Consider the following 17,048-nt stretch of genomic DNA (forward strand, 5'->3'; position numbering starts at 1 on the left):
CTAGACTTTATTTCATATTCATCTTTTGGCTTTGAAAACTCATTTTAATTCTTTAAATTATGTACTTTCTCTGTTAGTTTATCATGATTTATTATTGTTTCTGTTGTCACTGCAGATTTTCTTCTTGCGGGTTTTTCCTTACTGGTTAAGTGAGTCTTAGTAGGTCTTGCCTCCCTGCCCTGCTGAGCCAGGTCAGCCCTGGATTATAGATGTGCTTATGGTAGGAACTTTGTGTGTTTGGGGCCTCCAAGTTCTCTCTTTGGGTATCATAGACAGAGATGATTGATAGATACAAAACAGACAATAGGTAGGTAGGCAGATGTAGATTTAGGTAAAATACAGGTATAAATGTAGATATGTAGACACTGGTGATGTTGGGCTCCTCAGCTTCTGGGTAGCGTGAATCTGAGGCTGGGCCTGGCATTTTCATTTCCCAACCAGGTATCTTTATTTTCCACACAGAATCTTCCTACCTGCCTCCTAAAGAACTGGAGGAGTTTTCTCTGGTCTCTGCTGTGTGTGGGTACTGAATGTCCCCCACAGGCCCATAGGTTTGGTCCTGCGTGGCCCTAAGGAGAAGAAGTGGACACCTTAACGGGGCCTCACTCAAGGTCTTTGGTTATTGGGGGCTGCCTGGTAGGATCCAGCTCACTACTCCTACTTCTTCTTTCTATGTCCTGGTGATGAGATGGGCAGCTGGCTCGAGGAAGTGTCCACACACCACAGTCATGGTGACGAGCCAGTCTTCTCTCAGGGCATGTCGATGGTCTCAGATGTTTTGCTGTGGTGATGAAAAGGTGATGAACACAGTCACATTCACAGTGTGGACAGTCCATCCTTGGCCTGAGGATGGTGTAGGTGTCCTTCCAGCTGTCAATCTAATCCTAGCCCAACTTATGACGATGGCAACTGCAACCCGCCTGTCAGACTGTCTGCCTGTCCCATCCAGCCCAGGCATGCTGCAGCCCCTGTCTCTGCACCTGAGTTCCTACTTCCTGCTCTCAGTTTCATCCTCACTGCTCTGAAGCTGCTTCCTTCTCAGTGTTGACACCTACAGATGGCCCTTGATTTCTTTCAATCTCCACTATGAGTTTTAATGCATTATTTATGAGAGTTTTGCATATTGGGGAAAATGTCCACATCTGTAAAATGAGGACAACAGGGCCATTTTCAAAGTCAAGGTGATAGTGCATATAAAATACACGTAGCACTATACCTGGCTTATCACTGATTTCTGATGATGACAATGGCAATGATGATGACAAAGATGGTGTCATCTCCAGCCCCACCTCTCAGACTGTTTCCTCCATCTCTACCTAAAAGACATCTACCTATGATACAGACCAGGTATCCCCCATCAAAGAGACCCCCCTACCATAACTGTAGCATACAAGTTTCTCTCTTGATCAACAAGATCTTTACAGATGTCAGCAGGATTTCTGCAGACAGCACTGTGGTTTGAAGCTTCCTTTTCCTTGTAAGTGCCCGGTTTGCAGACTAAAGTTGTGATGGAGTCTGTCTCAAAGAGAGCTTGTTGCTATGCTACAGATACCATCTCTGTTTTCTTGGTAAACACTTTGTGAAACCTCTATCTAGCCTAACCTATTGTCATGTAACCACCCCACTGAATATAAATCCAAAGGAATTTCCAGACTCAGGGTCCAGAGATACTTAGGTATTAGCCCTTCTGGACTGCTATGGCTTAAGTAAACCTGCTTCCTGAAAATTTCTCGGTGTCCCACCTCATCTGTCCAACATCACCTACTTTTCAAGAGTGCCTTGAAAAATACCCCTGGACCCTCCCATGAATTAGTCACTGCCCCTGGTTTCTTGCAGCACCGTCTGTGAGCTTGGTCTGTACAGCTTGGACGTTTCTGTGAGACATGGTAAAGTAAGTCTCTGACATGACACTGACAGCCCAGGGCAAACCTGTCAGCCGAGCATGTTTCCCTGGAGCAGGATCTGGTTCGCAGTCTTTGCGCTGCTTCCAAGCCACGCCCAGGGCCTTTTCTCTACTGGTCTTCACCTGTCCACCTCCTGGCGATTTTCCGCTCTTTACTCTGCAAGCCTGGGTTCCTCTCTTTGGCCTGTTCCCTTACATTTTCTCTGTGTTTTCTCCTTGTTTTTACCTCGCAATGCAAGCGCTATTTCAGCAGGTTATTATCCCTCACCTTTCTTTAAGGACTGGAATCATGGTGACCTTGCAGCACTTAAGCTATGAAATGACTTGTCTGGTTCAACATGCATTTGGCTCAATTGAAGCAATGGTGAGCCATGGTGATAATAAAAACAAAACCAACTCCGATATTGAAAAGTCCTTGAAATACATCCAAGTCATTCTTACTTTACATGGGTTTTGCCTTTTTACTTCATGACTCTTACTTTTATTGAGACAGGACATCAGCACATCCATGGTAGGTACAGTAATTGAAAACAGAGATCCAGGCAGCAAGTGAGAGTCCTCATCCTCAGCACCCTTTACTCCAGTCCAGGGAATAGACATTCTCTTGGTGTTAGCTGAAACACAGACAGCCCAGGTTCTTGCAGAAGATACTGCAGATCCACACTATTTCCATTTCCTTTATTTATCTGAGGCCTACAAAGATTAATATGAAACATTAATTAGTCAAATTGACTACGTATAGCTTTTATTATAACCGAATCTTGACTCACAATCAATCAATTCATTGCTTTTGATTCAAAAAGCTGAAGGATGCTTTAGTTTTAAATTTACAAGGACAAGTCTATCCAAAGGAAACAGCTGCTAGAAACTCAGCCAGATGTGGCCCTCTGGTGGCTGTGCTTGGGAAATGCGGTTCCCCTCCTCTAGTTGTCAGGGCTCTGTTGAATCCAGCCATTCATTGTCTAGGGTGCCTGCTAATCACATCCAACCAAAGACCTAAAGCAGAGTGGTTCAAGAAGAGAATCCTGAGGTAAGTGGACCAGATCTGCTATCACTATTTCCAGTGTGTGACCACCAACAGAGGAGAGAAAATGCTAGAATTCTTCAAGGACATTAGGTTCAATGTGCTGAAGAAACATGGAAGGAGCCAGGGCTAAGGGGGAGGGAGAGAGGAGGGGGAGGAAGGGAAGAGGAATAGGAGGGGCCAGGGCTAAAGAGGAGGAAGGAGAGGAGGTGGAGAGGGAGAGGGGGGGAGGGGGAGAAGAGGGCCTGGGGCTAGGGAGGAGGAAGAGGAAGAGGGGTCAGAGCTAAGAAGGGGGAGGAGATGGAGGAAGAGGGGCCAGGTTGGAATGGGGAGAGCTGGCAGAGGATCCAGGATCCCTGCAGAGGGCGCCCAGAGAGCTCACAGGTCTGTTTAGGGGAAGTTGCTGGGAAGGGTTCTTTTTTCTTTTCTTTCTTTTTAAAAAAATTAATCTCCTCTTGAGTGGGTAATTATGTACCTTTTTAAATTTTTTTTTCCTTTTTGATTTTTTTCCTTATTCTGTTTTATCCCTGTTTTTCTTTTTTTAAAAAAATAGAATTGAAATTCACATAGCACAAAATTAACCACTTAAAGTATAGCATTCCGTGGTATTTATGACACAATGTTTTCTACCACTGTTGTAGGGACAAATGAGGCAAGGCACTGAAGATAGCAGGAAACAGTTTTATTTGGCTGCAGCCAGGTTCAGAGGGCACAGCTTTTGCTGTAATTAATCAATCCCCTGAATCCTGAGTCAGGTATTTTCAGAGTTTTATACCTAGCATGTACGGGGAGGGACTCAGAAGTTCACAGTCTGCAGAAGTTCACATAAAGCAGCTTTTTCTTTCACTGTTTTGGGCAAGTTAACCCTTCAAGGACAACACCTGAGAAGGAGAGAGCTGTTTCTCCCCTTTCTTTCCTCCCGCTGCCAGCTGTTACCATGGAGCCCAGTTGATAACCTATCTTAAAAATGTAGACATCTCTATGAAGCCCAGCTGAAGGCCAGAGGCCTTGTTTGCACATTTCTACCAGCTACTTTACTGGATATATTTGTGAAAACTAGTAAGGGGGTGTCCAGCACCTGGAGTACTGGTATCTTATCAGCCAGTGGCCAAGTAAAACAGGGCAACACAAAAATAGGAAGTTTTTCTACATTGAACTCTTTTGTAGAGACTCCTTTGCTGACAGACCTAAAGTCAACCATGGTGAAGATTTCTGGAGAAGCCCAGTTAAGACTTTTCTGTGGAGAAAGGGGGTGCCACTTTACCATCTCTGATTTCAAAACATTCCCAGCATACTCAGGTAAAACCTCCAAACCACAAAGCAGCTGCACTCATTTCCACTTCCACCTCCTGCCCAGTCCCGTCCTTGACACCCAAAATTAGTTTTTGTTGGCTCTCTGCCTCTGTCCTCTCTCTCTCTCCCTCTCCCTCCCTCTCCCTCCCTCTCTCCCTCTCACCCCCATGCCCCTCTGTCTCCCTCCCACCCTCCCCCATATCTCTCCCTCCCTCTGCCTCTGTCTTTCTCCCTTCCTCTCCTTCTCCCTCCCTCCCTCTCTCTCTCACCCTCTCACCCCCAATGTCCCTCTCTCTCCCTCCCACCCTCACCCTTACCCGTGTCCCTTTCTCTCTCCTTCCCACTCCCTCTCCTTCTCCCTCCCTCTCTCCCTCTCTCCCTTCTCTCCCCCTCTCCCATGTCCCTCTCTCCCTCCCTCTCTGCCCCTCCCCCTCTATCTTCCTCTCCCTCTCTCTTTCCCTCCCTTGCCTCCCCCTCCCTATCTATCTTCTTCTCCCTCCCTCTCTCACTCTCCCTCCTCCCCTTCCTATCTCCCTCTCTCCTCCTCCCTCCCTCCCCTTCCTCATCTCCCATCTCCCTCTCTCTTCCTCTCCCCCTCTCACTGTTTCTCTCCCTCTCCTCATCTTCCTCCCCTCCCTCTCTCCTCTCCTTCCCTCCATTCCCCTCTCTCTCCTTCCCTCCATTCCCCTCTCTCCCTCCCTCTCCCCCCTCCCCTTCCCTTCTCCCTCTCTCTTCCTCTCCCCCTCACTCACTGTTTCTCTTTCCCTCTCTCTCCTTTTCCCTATCTCCCTCTCTCCTCCCTCCCTCTCCTTTCCTCCTCTCCCCATCTCCCTCTGTTTCTTCCTCCCCCCACCCCCCACCCCCATAACTCTTTCTCCCTGGACTCACCCCTTCTGAACACTTCATGGAGATGGAGTCCCACAGAGGATGGTGTTGAGTTTGTGGTCCTCCTGCCTTAGGACTTCAAGCCTGGTACCTGAGGCACCTGTGTCTGGGCAGCTTTTGCTGGAGGCTCTGCACCACAGTGAGCCCTGCTTAGCAAGGAGCACCCTCCCTGGGCCTTCAGACAGATTTCCACTCCATAGAAAGGATGGTTCCCAGTCTCTCTAGATGTTGCTAGCACTTAGCCCTTCACATCTGCTTCTATCACAATTTGCTCTGCTAATCTTGGGAGCACACTGTGATTCCTTAAATGTAAAATTTGTAAAGGTATATAAAGTGTCACTTATCCCTGGGGTGTCCCGTGATGTTTGGGTGCATGTGTACACTGTGCCATGTTTGAACCAGGGGAGCAGGTCTTCTCAGATATTCACCACCCTTTCTGCTAGCTTCTAAGCACCAACTGTGCCTCCCCGCCCCTCTGCCCTGCTTTCCTCACAATGGATGCCCTAGGCCCTGAACTCCCACATCTTCTGGAGACCCTACAGGGCTGATTTTGTGTGTTAGTTCTGGTCATTTGGTGTGAGGATCTCTGGTTCCATCCATGTCAACACAGAGGACAGGACCTCTTTCTTAGATGGATGAGTGTCTCCCATCCTGTGAAGTCTCCATGTTTCCTTTAGCCACCCATCTTCTGGATGCCTGGCTGCTTCTAGGTCTGGCTGCCATGGATAGGGCTGCAGGCAGCATGGCAACCTGGTGCCTCTCAGGCATACCATCCCATGTCCTCTACACCTATGTGGAGTGGGTTGATGGATCTCCGGTGCTTCCACTATAGGAACCTCCCTACTGTGCTCCCTAATGACTGCATTGGAGTACTCTAGGTGGTCAGGACCCAAGCCTTCCTTCCCAACTCCAAAGGACAAGTGAGAGAAGTTGCCTGGTGAGAGCCACTCACAGGACCACATAAACAAGGTGTGATCCTTGTGTTTCTACCTGAGAGAGGACAGCTGACTTACAAGAGAAGGTTCCTCCTGAGAAGGTAGGGAGGCATCAGGGGCTTAGACTTTCTCAGCAGTAAGTGAGCATCTCAGAGCCCCTAACACCTCTGTTGGGTGAAACCAGATACCATCCCCTGATGCCCAGGCAGCCTTCCCAGTGGCTCTTCTCCCACTAAACCTTTCAAGGGTGTGTGAGGCTTGAGGGGAGAATAGGCAGAACAAGCCGGTGTGGGCAGGCCTTAAGGGGTGAAGGGAACCCAGTGAAAGATCTGCAAGCAGCCCAGGGAGGACAGACTCAGACTCCAAGACACACAGTCTCAGTGACTGGGAAGCAATGAGGAAGAGTGTCTCCAGGGACAATGCCAGAATCAGACCGAGGTCACCATGATCTGGAGAACTTTCCCGAAGGAACTGCAGCCCTCAGCAGCTCTGAAGGTCTCCAGATAACCATGGAGTTTTATCTGAACTCTCTGGCTCTGGAGGTTGGCTGGGCTCCCAGCCTTGGTGATCTGAGCCCCTCCTTAGGGCTCCTGGTGGCCCCAAGCTGGTCCTGCTGGCCATCTTCCAGGGGCCGTACTTGATCTCAGACTCTTCCCTTATCTCCTGCTACCAGCATCTTCATCCACCTTCAGGACTCTTGGCCACACCCCTGCCTGTTGGAATCTGTTGCAGCTGCCAAAAAGGCACAGTTGGTTATTTTTGCGAAAAGTAATAAGGGCTCTGCAGAAGCTCTGGAGCTTGGCGCTTCCTCTGGATCTCCAGGCTCTCTCTCTGATCACTACCTGTAGACATTGTCCCTGCCTTGGATTTGCCAAGAACCAGGCTGATCCCCTCAAAGTCACCAAGATGTCCCCAGGAAGCAGGGCAGCTGCATCAGAGCAAGGTGAGTGTCCTCTGTGTAAGGCCCTCCTGGAGTCTTTGCCTCCTCACTCTCTCCCCATGCTCGGGGGGCACAGAGCCCCATGGGCTTTCCTCCAAGGCAAGAGCCAAACTTTGCAGGCCTCCCTGTTCATCCAGACATAAGAGCAGACCCCGGGAGGCTGTGTCAGAATCTGCCCAGGATGGCAGAAGGCTTCCACACCCCTGCTCTCCCAGTCAGTTCAGGACAGCCAGCAACAGTGGCTGAACTCCTGTCAGGAGGGACCATGTCCTGCACCCAGCTGTAGAAGTCCTGTAGGACAACAGGCGAAGGGGCTTTGGGGGAGGGGGCTGTTGTCATCCTTCTGACCTCAGATTTGCCTGGTGGGAGTTTGGGTTTTTCCACACACCTTCTGGTGATTGGTGGGTGTAAAGAACTACTTACTGGGTGAAAACCCTCACACGAGCAGGAGAATAAGGCCTGGGATATCTCCATGGCATTCTGCAGGGGAGGCACACAAGAGGAAGATGATCTCGAGAAGGCGACATGAGAGAAAGCGTCGTTGGCCTGCTTGCTGGCTACATGTGGATCTGATGGACCACCTCTCTCTGCCAGCGCAATTTCCCCTTCTTTCCTATGAGAAGGGGGCTTCTCTCCCTCCATGTTCAATGCACGTCCCACCTCATGTGTCTCTGTCCCCAACAGGGATGGCAAAGACACGCTGTGGACGTGCATCTCTACTGCGCTGCACTGTTGCCTTCCTCTTCCTTCAGCTCCCACCTCCTGGAAATGGTAGGAAATCTCCCTTGCCAGCTCTGGAGGGCACCAGGAGGGACATTCCTAGGTGGGGACGAGTTGAGGTCTCACTGAGACCCAGGGTGGAGGGACAGGCCAGCTGAGGCCTTGCTGCAGTGCAGGGTTTAGAGGACGCTTGCACCCTCAAAGGCCTTGTGGGGTAGGGAGCACCATCTCCCTACACGAGGCCTGACTCCGTCCTCGTGGGTCTGTCTCCCTAAGGAAGAGCTGATTTCCAAGTCCAAGGGCCTCATGCCCCCGTGCTGGCCCTGGTTGGGGAAGATGCAGAGTTGTCATGTCGACTGGTCCCCAGCATCAGCACTGAAGGCATGGAGCTGAGGTGGTACAGGAACCAGTCCAGCCCAGCTGTACTCGTGCACAGGAATGGGGAGGACGTGCATCAAGAGCAGATGGTGGAGTATCAGGGAAGGACGAGCTTTGTGAGTGACCATGTAGCCAGGGGCGAGGCCACACTGAGGATACATAACGTCACTCTGTTTGACAACGGCACCTATCACTGCCTCTTCAAGGAGGGCACTTCCTCCAACCAGGCCACACTCTGGCTGACAGTGGCAGGTAAGGGCAGCATGTGGCCATCTGCCCTGCTGGGGAGCTTCCTCACACCTGGCCCCAATCCTGGTGGTGTGACCAGAGTCCTACAGCTTGAGAACCTGCTAGACACACAGTCCCAAGCAAGGCCACCCCAGGGTCTGCACATCACTGCGCTTCTCAGGGAACATAGTTCTGGAAGCACAGCTGTTTTCTGATCTTTCTCTTTACTATATTATTGCACTGATAAGAGGGGAGCTGAGGCAAGCTGAGAAGGAGGGCATGGAGGGACAAAGGCATTTGGGGTACAGTTTTCCTGGGTGGCTCAGGGCTGTTCTTTGGAGGCAGGCCAGCGAGCTCCTTCTTGTTCCCTGCACTCACTCACCTGTGTGACACAGGAACCCCTTCTGTCTTGCTGAACTGTCCCTGCCCCACTCTGCTATTTTATCTAGGACAAAGGCGTACCTGTTAGGGATGCGCTTACTTCAGGGAGTGATGGCTTGTGAACAGTTGGTAATACACACTAAAGTCTTCAAGATGTGTTTTAATGGAGCAGCTGTGGTGGCAACGTCCCAACTGATGTTTCTCCTCCAGGGCTGGGCTCAAAGCCCAGAGTGCAAGTGGTGGATGACCAGGGCACAGGTATCCAAGTGAAATGTACCTCAGCAGGCTGGTACCCAGAGCCCTTGGTGGAGTGGAGAGACCTCAGAGGACAACCAGTGCCTGCTGTGACCAACTTCTCACTGTCGGCCACCACGGGCCTCGTGGCTGTGGTGTCTAGGGTGACCGTCCAGAATAGGGCTGTGCAGGGTCTGTCCTGCTCCATTTCCAACCCCCTCCTCCCCGAGAGGAAGGAGGCTGAGAGCTGGCTGCCTGGTGAGTGTCTGTTCAGCCCTGACAGCACAGTACTAAGACCTGTGCCAGGACTCCAGGGTTCCAAGTAAGATCTGGTGGGAACTAGTTTCTGTGCACAGCCTGGCAGAACTCTGGGGATGCAGATTTAAGTAATAGCTGAGGATGGGGCAGAGATGGGGTACAGGGAGAGTACCAGGGGAGCTTTGCATTTATGTGGAAACAAGAAGTTTCACCCCCATGTTGTTTTTGTAATTCTTAACTCTTTACAAAATGGACTATTTTTAGAGCAGTTTTAGCTCACAGCAAAGGTGAGCAGAAAGTACATAGATCTTCCATATACCCCGAACATGTGTAGCTTTCTCAATACAAAAGTCCTGCCCCAGAGCAGATTTCATTACCACCTGGCACCCACAATTTACATCTGGGCTCACTCATGGAGAGCCCCCCCATTCTGACCTCAGCACCATGTACGCTAATACAGAACTGCTGTTCTCAGTTCCTATATCCTCAGCTCCCCTCTCCAGGCCTCCTCTCACAGAGTGGCAACTATCTCTGTCTCTGGCCCTCGCTGCTCTGGGATTCCTGGTCTCTGGAGTACTCTGCTGTTTAGGGAAGCAGCAAAAGAAAAGTTCCCAGACACTGCTAGAAGAGACAGAGCAAGAAGAAACAGCACAGAGGCCACAAGCCAGCAGTACCAAGGCTGAGCTATTCCACGGTGAGTAGGAGGCTTAGCAGGACACGTGGTGCCCCCCAAGCACGGGGCCTCAACACGCAGCCCAGAGCAGAGGATGTCTGTCCTCAAACCCAGCAGGAACAGAATGATCAGTAGGGATCCCAACTCCAGAGCTACCCATATGATCCACACAGTGAAAACCCTTATCTCTGAAGGAGTCTTCACTACATAATCCGGGCAGCCTGGTTGGTCTTCCTAAATACCCAAGGCTGGGTGATATATGAAGAAAAGAGGTTTCCTTAGCTCCCAGTTCTGGAAGCTGAAAGCTCACTCAGGGCCTGGGGACCTGTCCCTAGCCTCAGGCTCCTGTGTTGGATATAGAGATTGTCCCCTTGCTGGCTGTCAAGGCTGTGTCATGACAAACTGGGGAAGGCTGAAGGGAGGCTGAGGACAGTGGTCCTTGGCAGTGAATGCCTTCCTGTTGTGTCACTAGGCACCAGGCACAGTCTCCAGCTCTCATCTCCAGAGACACTCTGAGAGGAGCCCTGTGAGGCAGACTAGAGGCTGCAGTACACAAGTTCAGCCCCATTTCATAAGCAGGGCCCCACAGTATAGGGTCTTTTTGTTTCCCTGCGGGTTAGAGAGTGTGACTTCAGGTACAGCCTCCAAACCTTATGCATTTGTAGACCAAAGATCCACCCCTGACCAGCTCCCCACAGGGAGAAGACCCAGAAGCACAGACCTGAGCCCATCTGGCATTGATGAAAAATGACTAGTGACACCAGGAGACCCTGAAATCAGAACTAGTCTCAAAGAAAAAGAAAAGGGTAGGATTCTTAGTAGCTTATGGGTCTTGTTTTCTGACCCTCACCCACTCTCACATGACAGAAATAAAAAATTCCAAGGGGGTGGTGAGAGAGGGACACACATGAGGACGTCTCTGGCTTCTGCTTTCTGATATTCATCCCCACATGTATACACAGACCACCATGTCTGTGCATGAGTGTATACATATATGTGTGTCCACACATGTGTGTATATGCATGTGTACAAGCATTAGTGCCTGTGTGTGCAGTTTTCATGTGTGCTTGTGTGTTTGTGCACACATACGTGCATGCAGGTGAGTGTTCATGCGTGATGCATGTCTTTGGTTTGTGTGTTTGCACATATGTGTTCACATTGGTATCTACATGTGTGGGTCATGCATGTGAGTTCATGCCTGTGCAATCATGTGTGCATGCATGTGTTATGAAGGTGCACATATGTACATGTGAATGCATGCATGTCCATGCATGTGCATCCAATTTCATCTGTGTGCCTGTGTGCACTGTCTTGATGTGTCAGTGTATATGCATGTGTGTACATTTGTGTATGCATGTGCATGTGTGTATGTATCTGTGAGGTGCATGCTTATGTCTGTGAATGTATTTCTGGATGTTTGTATATGTATGTGTGTGCATTCATGTGTCTATAAGAGATGCTTACATCTGTTCCAGAGAGCAGAAGCACTGTGTCAACTGCTGATGCCACATCCTTATAAGTCAGACTTTAGTTGCCCCAGGAGACCTTAGTTCCTTTCTGAGTTCCTGGGAGAGGGAGGTGTGCTGACAAAGATATCCTGCATGTGGCAGGTGCTGGGAGGAGGCCGTTTTTTTAAGACTGGGCACCCAGGGGAGGCCATTACCATGACAGTGGAGAAACAGTGACCTTCCATCTCCGGGTACAATCTCCTTAGTGAGGACTGAAGAGCAAAGAGGTGGGAAGGGAGAGCCAAGGCTGCTGGGCAACAGAGACTGATGGGAGGACTGGAGACATCTGGGAACTGAGGATGTCCCGCAGATTTCATGATGGCATTTAATAATATTGTATCCATTCAGGTTTGGGTGTAGTGCATTCCCTCTCACTTCTCTGCATTACTGTCTCTGTCTCTGCATTACCATCTCTGTCTCTCTCACTATCTCTGCATTGCCGTCTCTGTCCCTCTCACTATCTCTGCATTCCTGTCTCTCTCTCTCTCTCCATCTCTGTCATTCACACACAGACACTAGCCACGAAGGAAGCCCAGGGCACATGTTGGGAGCTAGCAGGGCCACACTGGGTGTAGTCGTGCCCACAGCTCCCAGGAACCCTTTGGTTCTGCCTCCCAGTCTGGTGTGCTCCTCTGCCAGGGAACAGGCTGTTTGGACAGGCTTTTGGCACAGGACTGGGACAGTAGTGGGATTCTAGAGCAAGGGACACCCTGATGTAGGAAACAACCCTGGGAGTCCTGGTCTGCAAGGAACTTAGGGTGCAGACCCACTGACCCTCTCCTCTTTCCACAGTGAGCCCCTCACTGGACCCTGACACAGCAAGTCCGAAACTCATGGTGTCAGAGGATCAGAAAAGTGTGAAGAGGCTGCTCTTCGACCAGTACCTGCTCCCCAACTCCAAGAGATTTGACCAGGACCCCTGTGTCCTGGCCCAAGAGCGGTTCTCGGCTGGGAGATACTACTGGGAAGTTGAGGTGGGAGACAGACAGGCCTGGATTCTGGGGGTTTGCCTGGAGAACATAGATCGAGAAGGCTGGATCCCCAAATCCCCCCAGCATGGCCTCTGGGCAGTGGAGTTGTATAAGAAGAGATTCTGGGCTCTCTCCTATCCAAGAACTCGCCTCTCTCCTTCCCAGCCCCTCCAACAGCTGGGCATCCTCCTAGACTGGGACGCAGGGGAGATTTCCTTCTACAATGCCACCAAGGGGTCCCTGGTCTACAGGTTCTCTGAACTGTCTTTTTCTGGCCCCCTGCAGCCATTCTTCTGCCTCTGGACCCATGATCCTAGACCCCTGACCATCTGCTCAGTGGCCAGAGAGACCCAGGAAGACACAAGCCCTCCCTGGAGGCCTGTCCTTTCCCCCAGAGGTCCTGGAGACTTCTGCTGAGGGAGAACAGCACCCATAAGCCCTGGCTTCTGCCTCCTGGTGACATCAATCATATTCTGTGTGCATGAGGGCAGTGTCAGGGCTGGCTTGCTGCCTTTCCCAAATTCCTGTGCTGAACTCCTAAGCCCAGGACCTCAGAATGTGACTGCCCTTGCAGATGGGCCTTCAAGAGGAAGTCAGTGCCTTCATGTGAGTGGTCCTGATGTCACAGATCTGGTGTTCCTGTGAGAAGAGATTGGGACCCAGGCACATGAAGGGGAAAGCCTGTGAGGACTCAGACGGGCGCTCTCACAAGCCACAGATCTGGCCTCAGAAGGAACCAAGCTGCCCACACTCGGTCTCAGACCTCAGCTTCTGGAAGTGAGAGGAAAGGGCTTTCTGCTGTGTAAGTCACTCCATCTGCAGAACTTTGTGATGGCAGCTCTGCTGTGATAAAACCACACCATTATCAGCTCAGCATTGTCTACTTCTGCCACGTACCTGGGTGCATATGTAAAATATCCAGCTCGAGTTGGACAGGTAGTAGTCACACAATAATTGCCAGCCGTCCTCTCCTGTCCTCCCCCTCCTCCTCCTCCATCATCTTGGCCATTCTTCTCTCCTTCTCCTCCTCTCCTCTCTTCCACCTCTCCCTCTTCACCTCTGCTCCCTACAGCAATCACTCAGACATCTGGTCTACCTCAAGTCCCTTCTTCCCTCTCTGTGAGAAGTCAGAACAAGCCAAAGATTCCTGGGCATTGGACAGCATTCAGCCAGGACTGGAACCACATAAGCCTTTTGGCAGAGAGAGTAGACTAGAAGCAAGTGTCAATGAGGCACTGAAGAACCCAGGAGACCAGAAACAAGGAAACATGGGAGGAACGAGCTGCCAACTACCATGGCTGAGGGCAGAGGGGAGAGAGAGCAAAGGAAGGCACAGAGGTGCTGCTCAGGACACCCAGGCCAGTGGGAATGCAGTCTGGCCAGGTGCCATGCTGCTGGGTGGCCCTGAGAGGGACAGGCTTGACTGTGTCTAGCCATGACCCTCCTCCTACTGCCAGTGGCAAAGCCCACCAGGCAGCAGTGGGGGGTGAGCTTTTAGAGCCCAGCCCACTGTAGGAGGCCTGCCGTGTGCCCTGGGCCTGCTGCAGAGCCAGGCATAGGGCTCAAAACAGGGTCTGTTCTTCCCAGTTCTGAAGCCCAGCTTTGAAATCAAGGGTCAACAAGGCTGGTTTCCCCTGGAGGCTATGAAGAGAATCCAGGCTGGGCTCATTTGCAGCTTCTGGGGCTGCCAGTCTTCCTTGCCTCATAGAACTGCTGCTCCGAGCGCTGCCTCTTTCGTCACACCACTGACTTCTCCCTGTGTTTAAAATCCCCTGGCCTTTCTCTCAAAAGGACACATGTCGTTGGCATTAGGACTCACCTCAATGCATCATCTCTTGTTGAGGTTCCTGCCTTCATTAATTCTGCAAAGGCGTTTCCAGATGAAGTCCTGTTCTCAGAAGCCAGGGGTCAGGACCTGGACATGTTTGGGGATCCTGAATCCACCCAGAGTTCTGGCCAGATGATTGGCACACTATTCCACGTGTTGGCACCTCCTCAGAATTGCAGGGACGTGTGGTGAGCAAGAGCCCTGAAGGGATCTGTAGATGTTTTGAGACACAAGTTCTTCACACACAAATAAGGAACTCCTAGTGCTCTAGGTTTGTAATCCAGAGCACAGGCATGGATTACCAGTGGAGAGGCCAGACAGTCCAGGGAAGCAGGGGTCCAGACTCAGCCTTTGGGAGAGGCCAGGATTTATATGGACAGGAATAGGAAGGGTGACATAAAAGTCCATCTTCCTGCCCTCCTCATAGCCCTCTCACTCAACCTCAGGGTAAAGCCTTTCTTAACAATGTTCTTCTCTTATGAGTGTGATGCTTGTATGCAGTGAGTGTGCTGGTTCTAAGGGCACATGCTAGTGGATTTGGTCACAGCATACACTGGTGCTATGGCACCATCAAGAGACTAGACATTCCCTCAAGTCTGGTAGAAATGGAGCCCCTATTCCACTCCCACCCCTACTAGTCCTGATCTGCCCTCCACAGCTCTAGTTGTCTTTTAATTATCTTTGGTCTCACTTTGGAATATCCATTACATTTAGTGACATCATTCATCCACCGGTTTTCCTGATTTTCTGACATAGCTACATGGTGTTCCCTTTACCCCGTGCTGGAATTTCATGGAAGCAGACCCTGTGTTTGTCCATTGGACTCCCATGGTAGTCCACTGTCCTCTGTCATACAAGACACCTGTGGCTGGGAGACTTGTAAATAAGAGGCTCCTGTAGCTCTCAGTGCAGAGACTGAGGTCCACACAGCATGATGCTGGAGGACTCTCTGGCCTCATTCTATCTTGGTGGTTGTCATTAGACTGAAAGAAAGACCACCCACAGGCAGCCAGGAAAAAGGTCTTGGAAAAGAAAAGGGGAAGAGAGAATTGGGAAGTTGAGCTACCTGTAGCCTCAAGGATAGCTCCTTAGCCCCTAGACAGGACCAACCATCAATGGTACTTTCTCCTGCAACAGAGCTTCACTCCCATTCATGTGCTGATTAAGGCTTAGAGATCACTTTTCTCCAGATTTCCTGAAGAAGGCAAAATAGAGTTGATTGTCCCCTTTCTGAATCCTCTATTCCACCAATCATCTATAAGGACAGACCAGCCCAGATAGCCGACATCTGTGGACACCCCTCTCTTGGGACCCCTCCCCTTTTGGAGCCCTGCTTGCTTCCTATTTCCGTAATAAATCCTGTTAATTTTCTCTTACCCTTGTGTCTGTGGATTTCATTCTTTGAATTCATGAAACAAAGAACACACCTGACATCCATGTTCCATGTTACAGCATCATACCAGGAGCCATGTGAGAGGAGAGATGGCTCCTGAGACAGGAACCCTGAGGAAAGGGCAGGCTGGCCGCTCTCCAAAGGCAACTTGCTCTTGTGGGGCTAGGTCAATGAGAGCACCCATTTTCCCTTCTGAGGGCTTAGCCCAAGGACCTCAGCATCTTCCACCAGGCCCTACCTCTCCAAGGACCTCTCACCTCCTGCCTCCCACCCTGGAGCCAAGCTTCTAGCATATGACCCCTGGAGTCACTCTCAAACCCTGTCCACAAGATAACAACTTCCCTCCCTCAACATAGCCCTTGAGATTCACCCATGCTGTTGCCTGTTGCAGAATAAAATCTATCACATTCATCACTGAGTAGTTTTTTGAGTTGCTATGAGCCATTGGGTATGGTAAGTAACAGTGTCACAGGTCCACATCCAGTTTCTATGCAGATTCATGCTTCACTTCTCTCAGGAGATGACAGTTGACATTTAATTTGACAGGAGATGGCCACGCTGTTTTCCAGCGTGGTGCAGGGCCTTACCTTCTCACTAGCAGGCACCAGAGTCCTGAGTGTTCTGATTCCTGCCTGCACTGCAGTCATGGTGGCCCGGATCTCAGCCCTAACTTTACCTGAGACGCTGCATGTGTGATTTGGTCCTAAGTGGCAATGTGGTTTGCTTTTCTCTACTGACATCAGGTCTGAGGGTTTGTTCCTGTGCTTATGAAGATCCATATATCCTCTCAGCAGGATGTCTGCTTCTGTTATCTGCCCATGGCTTAGTACTGGGTTCTGTTTCTGCATGACCGAATTATAAGAACTCCTCATGTGTTCTGCATACGAGCCCTTCACTGAATCTGTGTTCTGTAAAATGTTCTGGCACACTGTGGCTTGTCTTTTTATTTCCTTAATTATTCATCTAGAAAGGTGGGGCTGGGGAGGGAAAGGGAAGGTGTTGGTGCAAGAGTATAAACTTTCAGTTATAAAATGCAGAAGCTCTTGTCATGATCTGGACTGGGACTGTCCCCCAAAGTCCCTGTGTGGAAGGCTGCTCCCCTGTGGCAGTGTGCAAGGAGGGCCATGAGGCCTGGGGCCTCGCCTGGGTGGGCCTGTGTATGGCCTCCATTTACTGGGAGGTGTGGCACCATAGGAGATGGCCTCGCGGATGGAGCAGATCACAGGGTGTGCCTGGAAGGCTGCCTCTTGTCCCCATGCTGCCACTCTCTCTCCGTCCTGATCCAAGCTCAGCAGTCTTGCTCCACCATTTCCTCTGTCCATAATGTGCTGCCTCACCACAAGCCACATGATGGAGCCGGTGACCATGACAGAGACCTCTGACACTATTTCAGTTGTCTATCTCAGGTGTTTTGTTAAAGCAATGAAAACTGACCACTGCTCTAGTGGCCTAACATAATGCTGCACAATGACCATGGTTAATAACAATGTATTGTG

General features: G+C 50.6%; 1 protein-coding gene across 2 annotated transcripts; it reads left to right on the forward strand.

The window, feature by feature from the left end:
• The first annotated feature begins 91 nt into the window (after window positions 1–91).
• Btnl10 (Butyrophilin-like protein 10) lies at window positions 92–13,867 on the forward strand. 2 transcript variants are annotated; one of them, XM_078035582.1, is made up of 7 exons: window positions 92–2,933; window positions 4,095–4,226; window positions 6,889–6,983; window positions 7,665–7,751; window positions 7,977–8,330; window positions 9,655–9,873; window positions 12,153–13,867. In XM_078035582.1, the coding sequence occupies exons 3-7, from the start codon at window positions 6,947–6,949 to the stop codon at window positions 12,746–12,748; spliced, it is 1,293 nt and encodes a 430-aa protein (XP_077891708.1). In that variant the 5' UTR covers window positions 92–2,933; window positions 4,095–4,226; window positions 6,889–6,946; the 3' UTR covers window positions 12,749–13,867. The 2 variants fall into 2 exon arrangements, with proteins under 2 accessions (XP_077891708.1, XP_077891709.1); XM_078035583.1 differs by lacking the exon at window positions 4,095–4,226.
• The last annotated feature ends 3,181 nt before the right edge of the window (window positions 13,868–17,048 follow it).

This window comes from Ictidomys tridecemlineatus, assembly GCF_052094955.1.
Source record: "Ictidomys tridecemlineatus isolate mIctTri1 chromosome 1 unlocalized genomic scaffold, mIctTri1.hap1 SUPER_1_unloc_3, whole genome shotgun sequence".
Lineage (NCBI taxonomy): Eukaryota > Metazoa > Chordata > Mammalia > Rodentia > Sciuridae > Ictidomys > Ictidomys tridecemlineatus.

What these genes read in the sequence shown, in the direction of transcription:
- Btnl10 (XM_078035582.1), top strand. Translation starts at nt 6,947, where the DNA reads ATGTCCCCAGGAAGCAGGGCAGCTGCATCAGAGCAAG. An exon ending in GGCAGCTGCATCAGAGCAAG is followed by an intron (nt 6,984 to 7,664) that starts GTGAGTGTCCTC and finishes TGTCCCCAACAG; the next exon opens with GGATGGCAAAGACACGCTGT. An exon ending in CAAGGCTGAGCTATTCCACG is followed by an intron (nt 9,874 to 12,152) that starts GTGAGTAGGAGG and finishes CTCTTTCCACAG; the next exon opens with TGAGCCCCTCACTGGACCCT.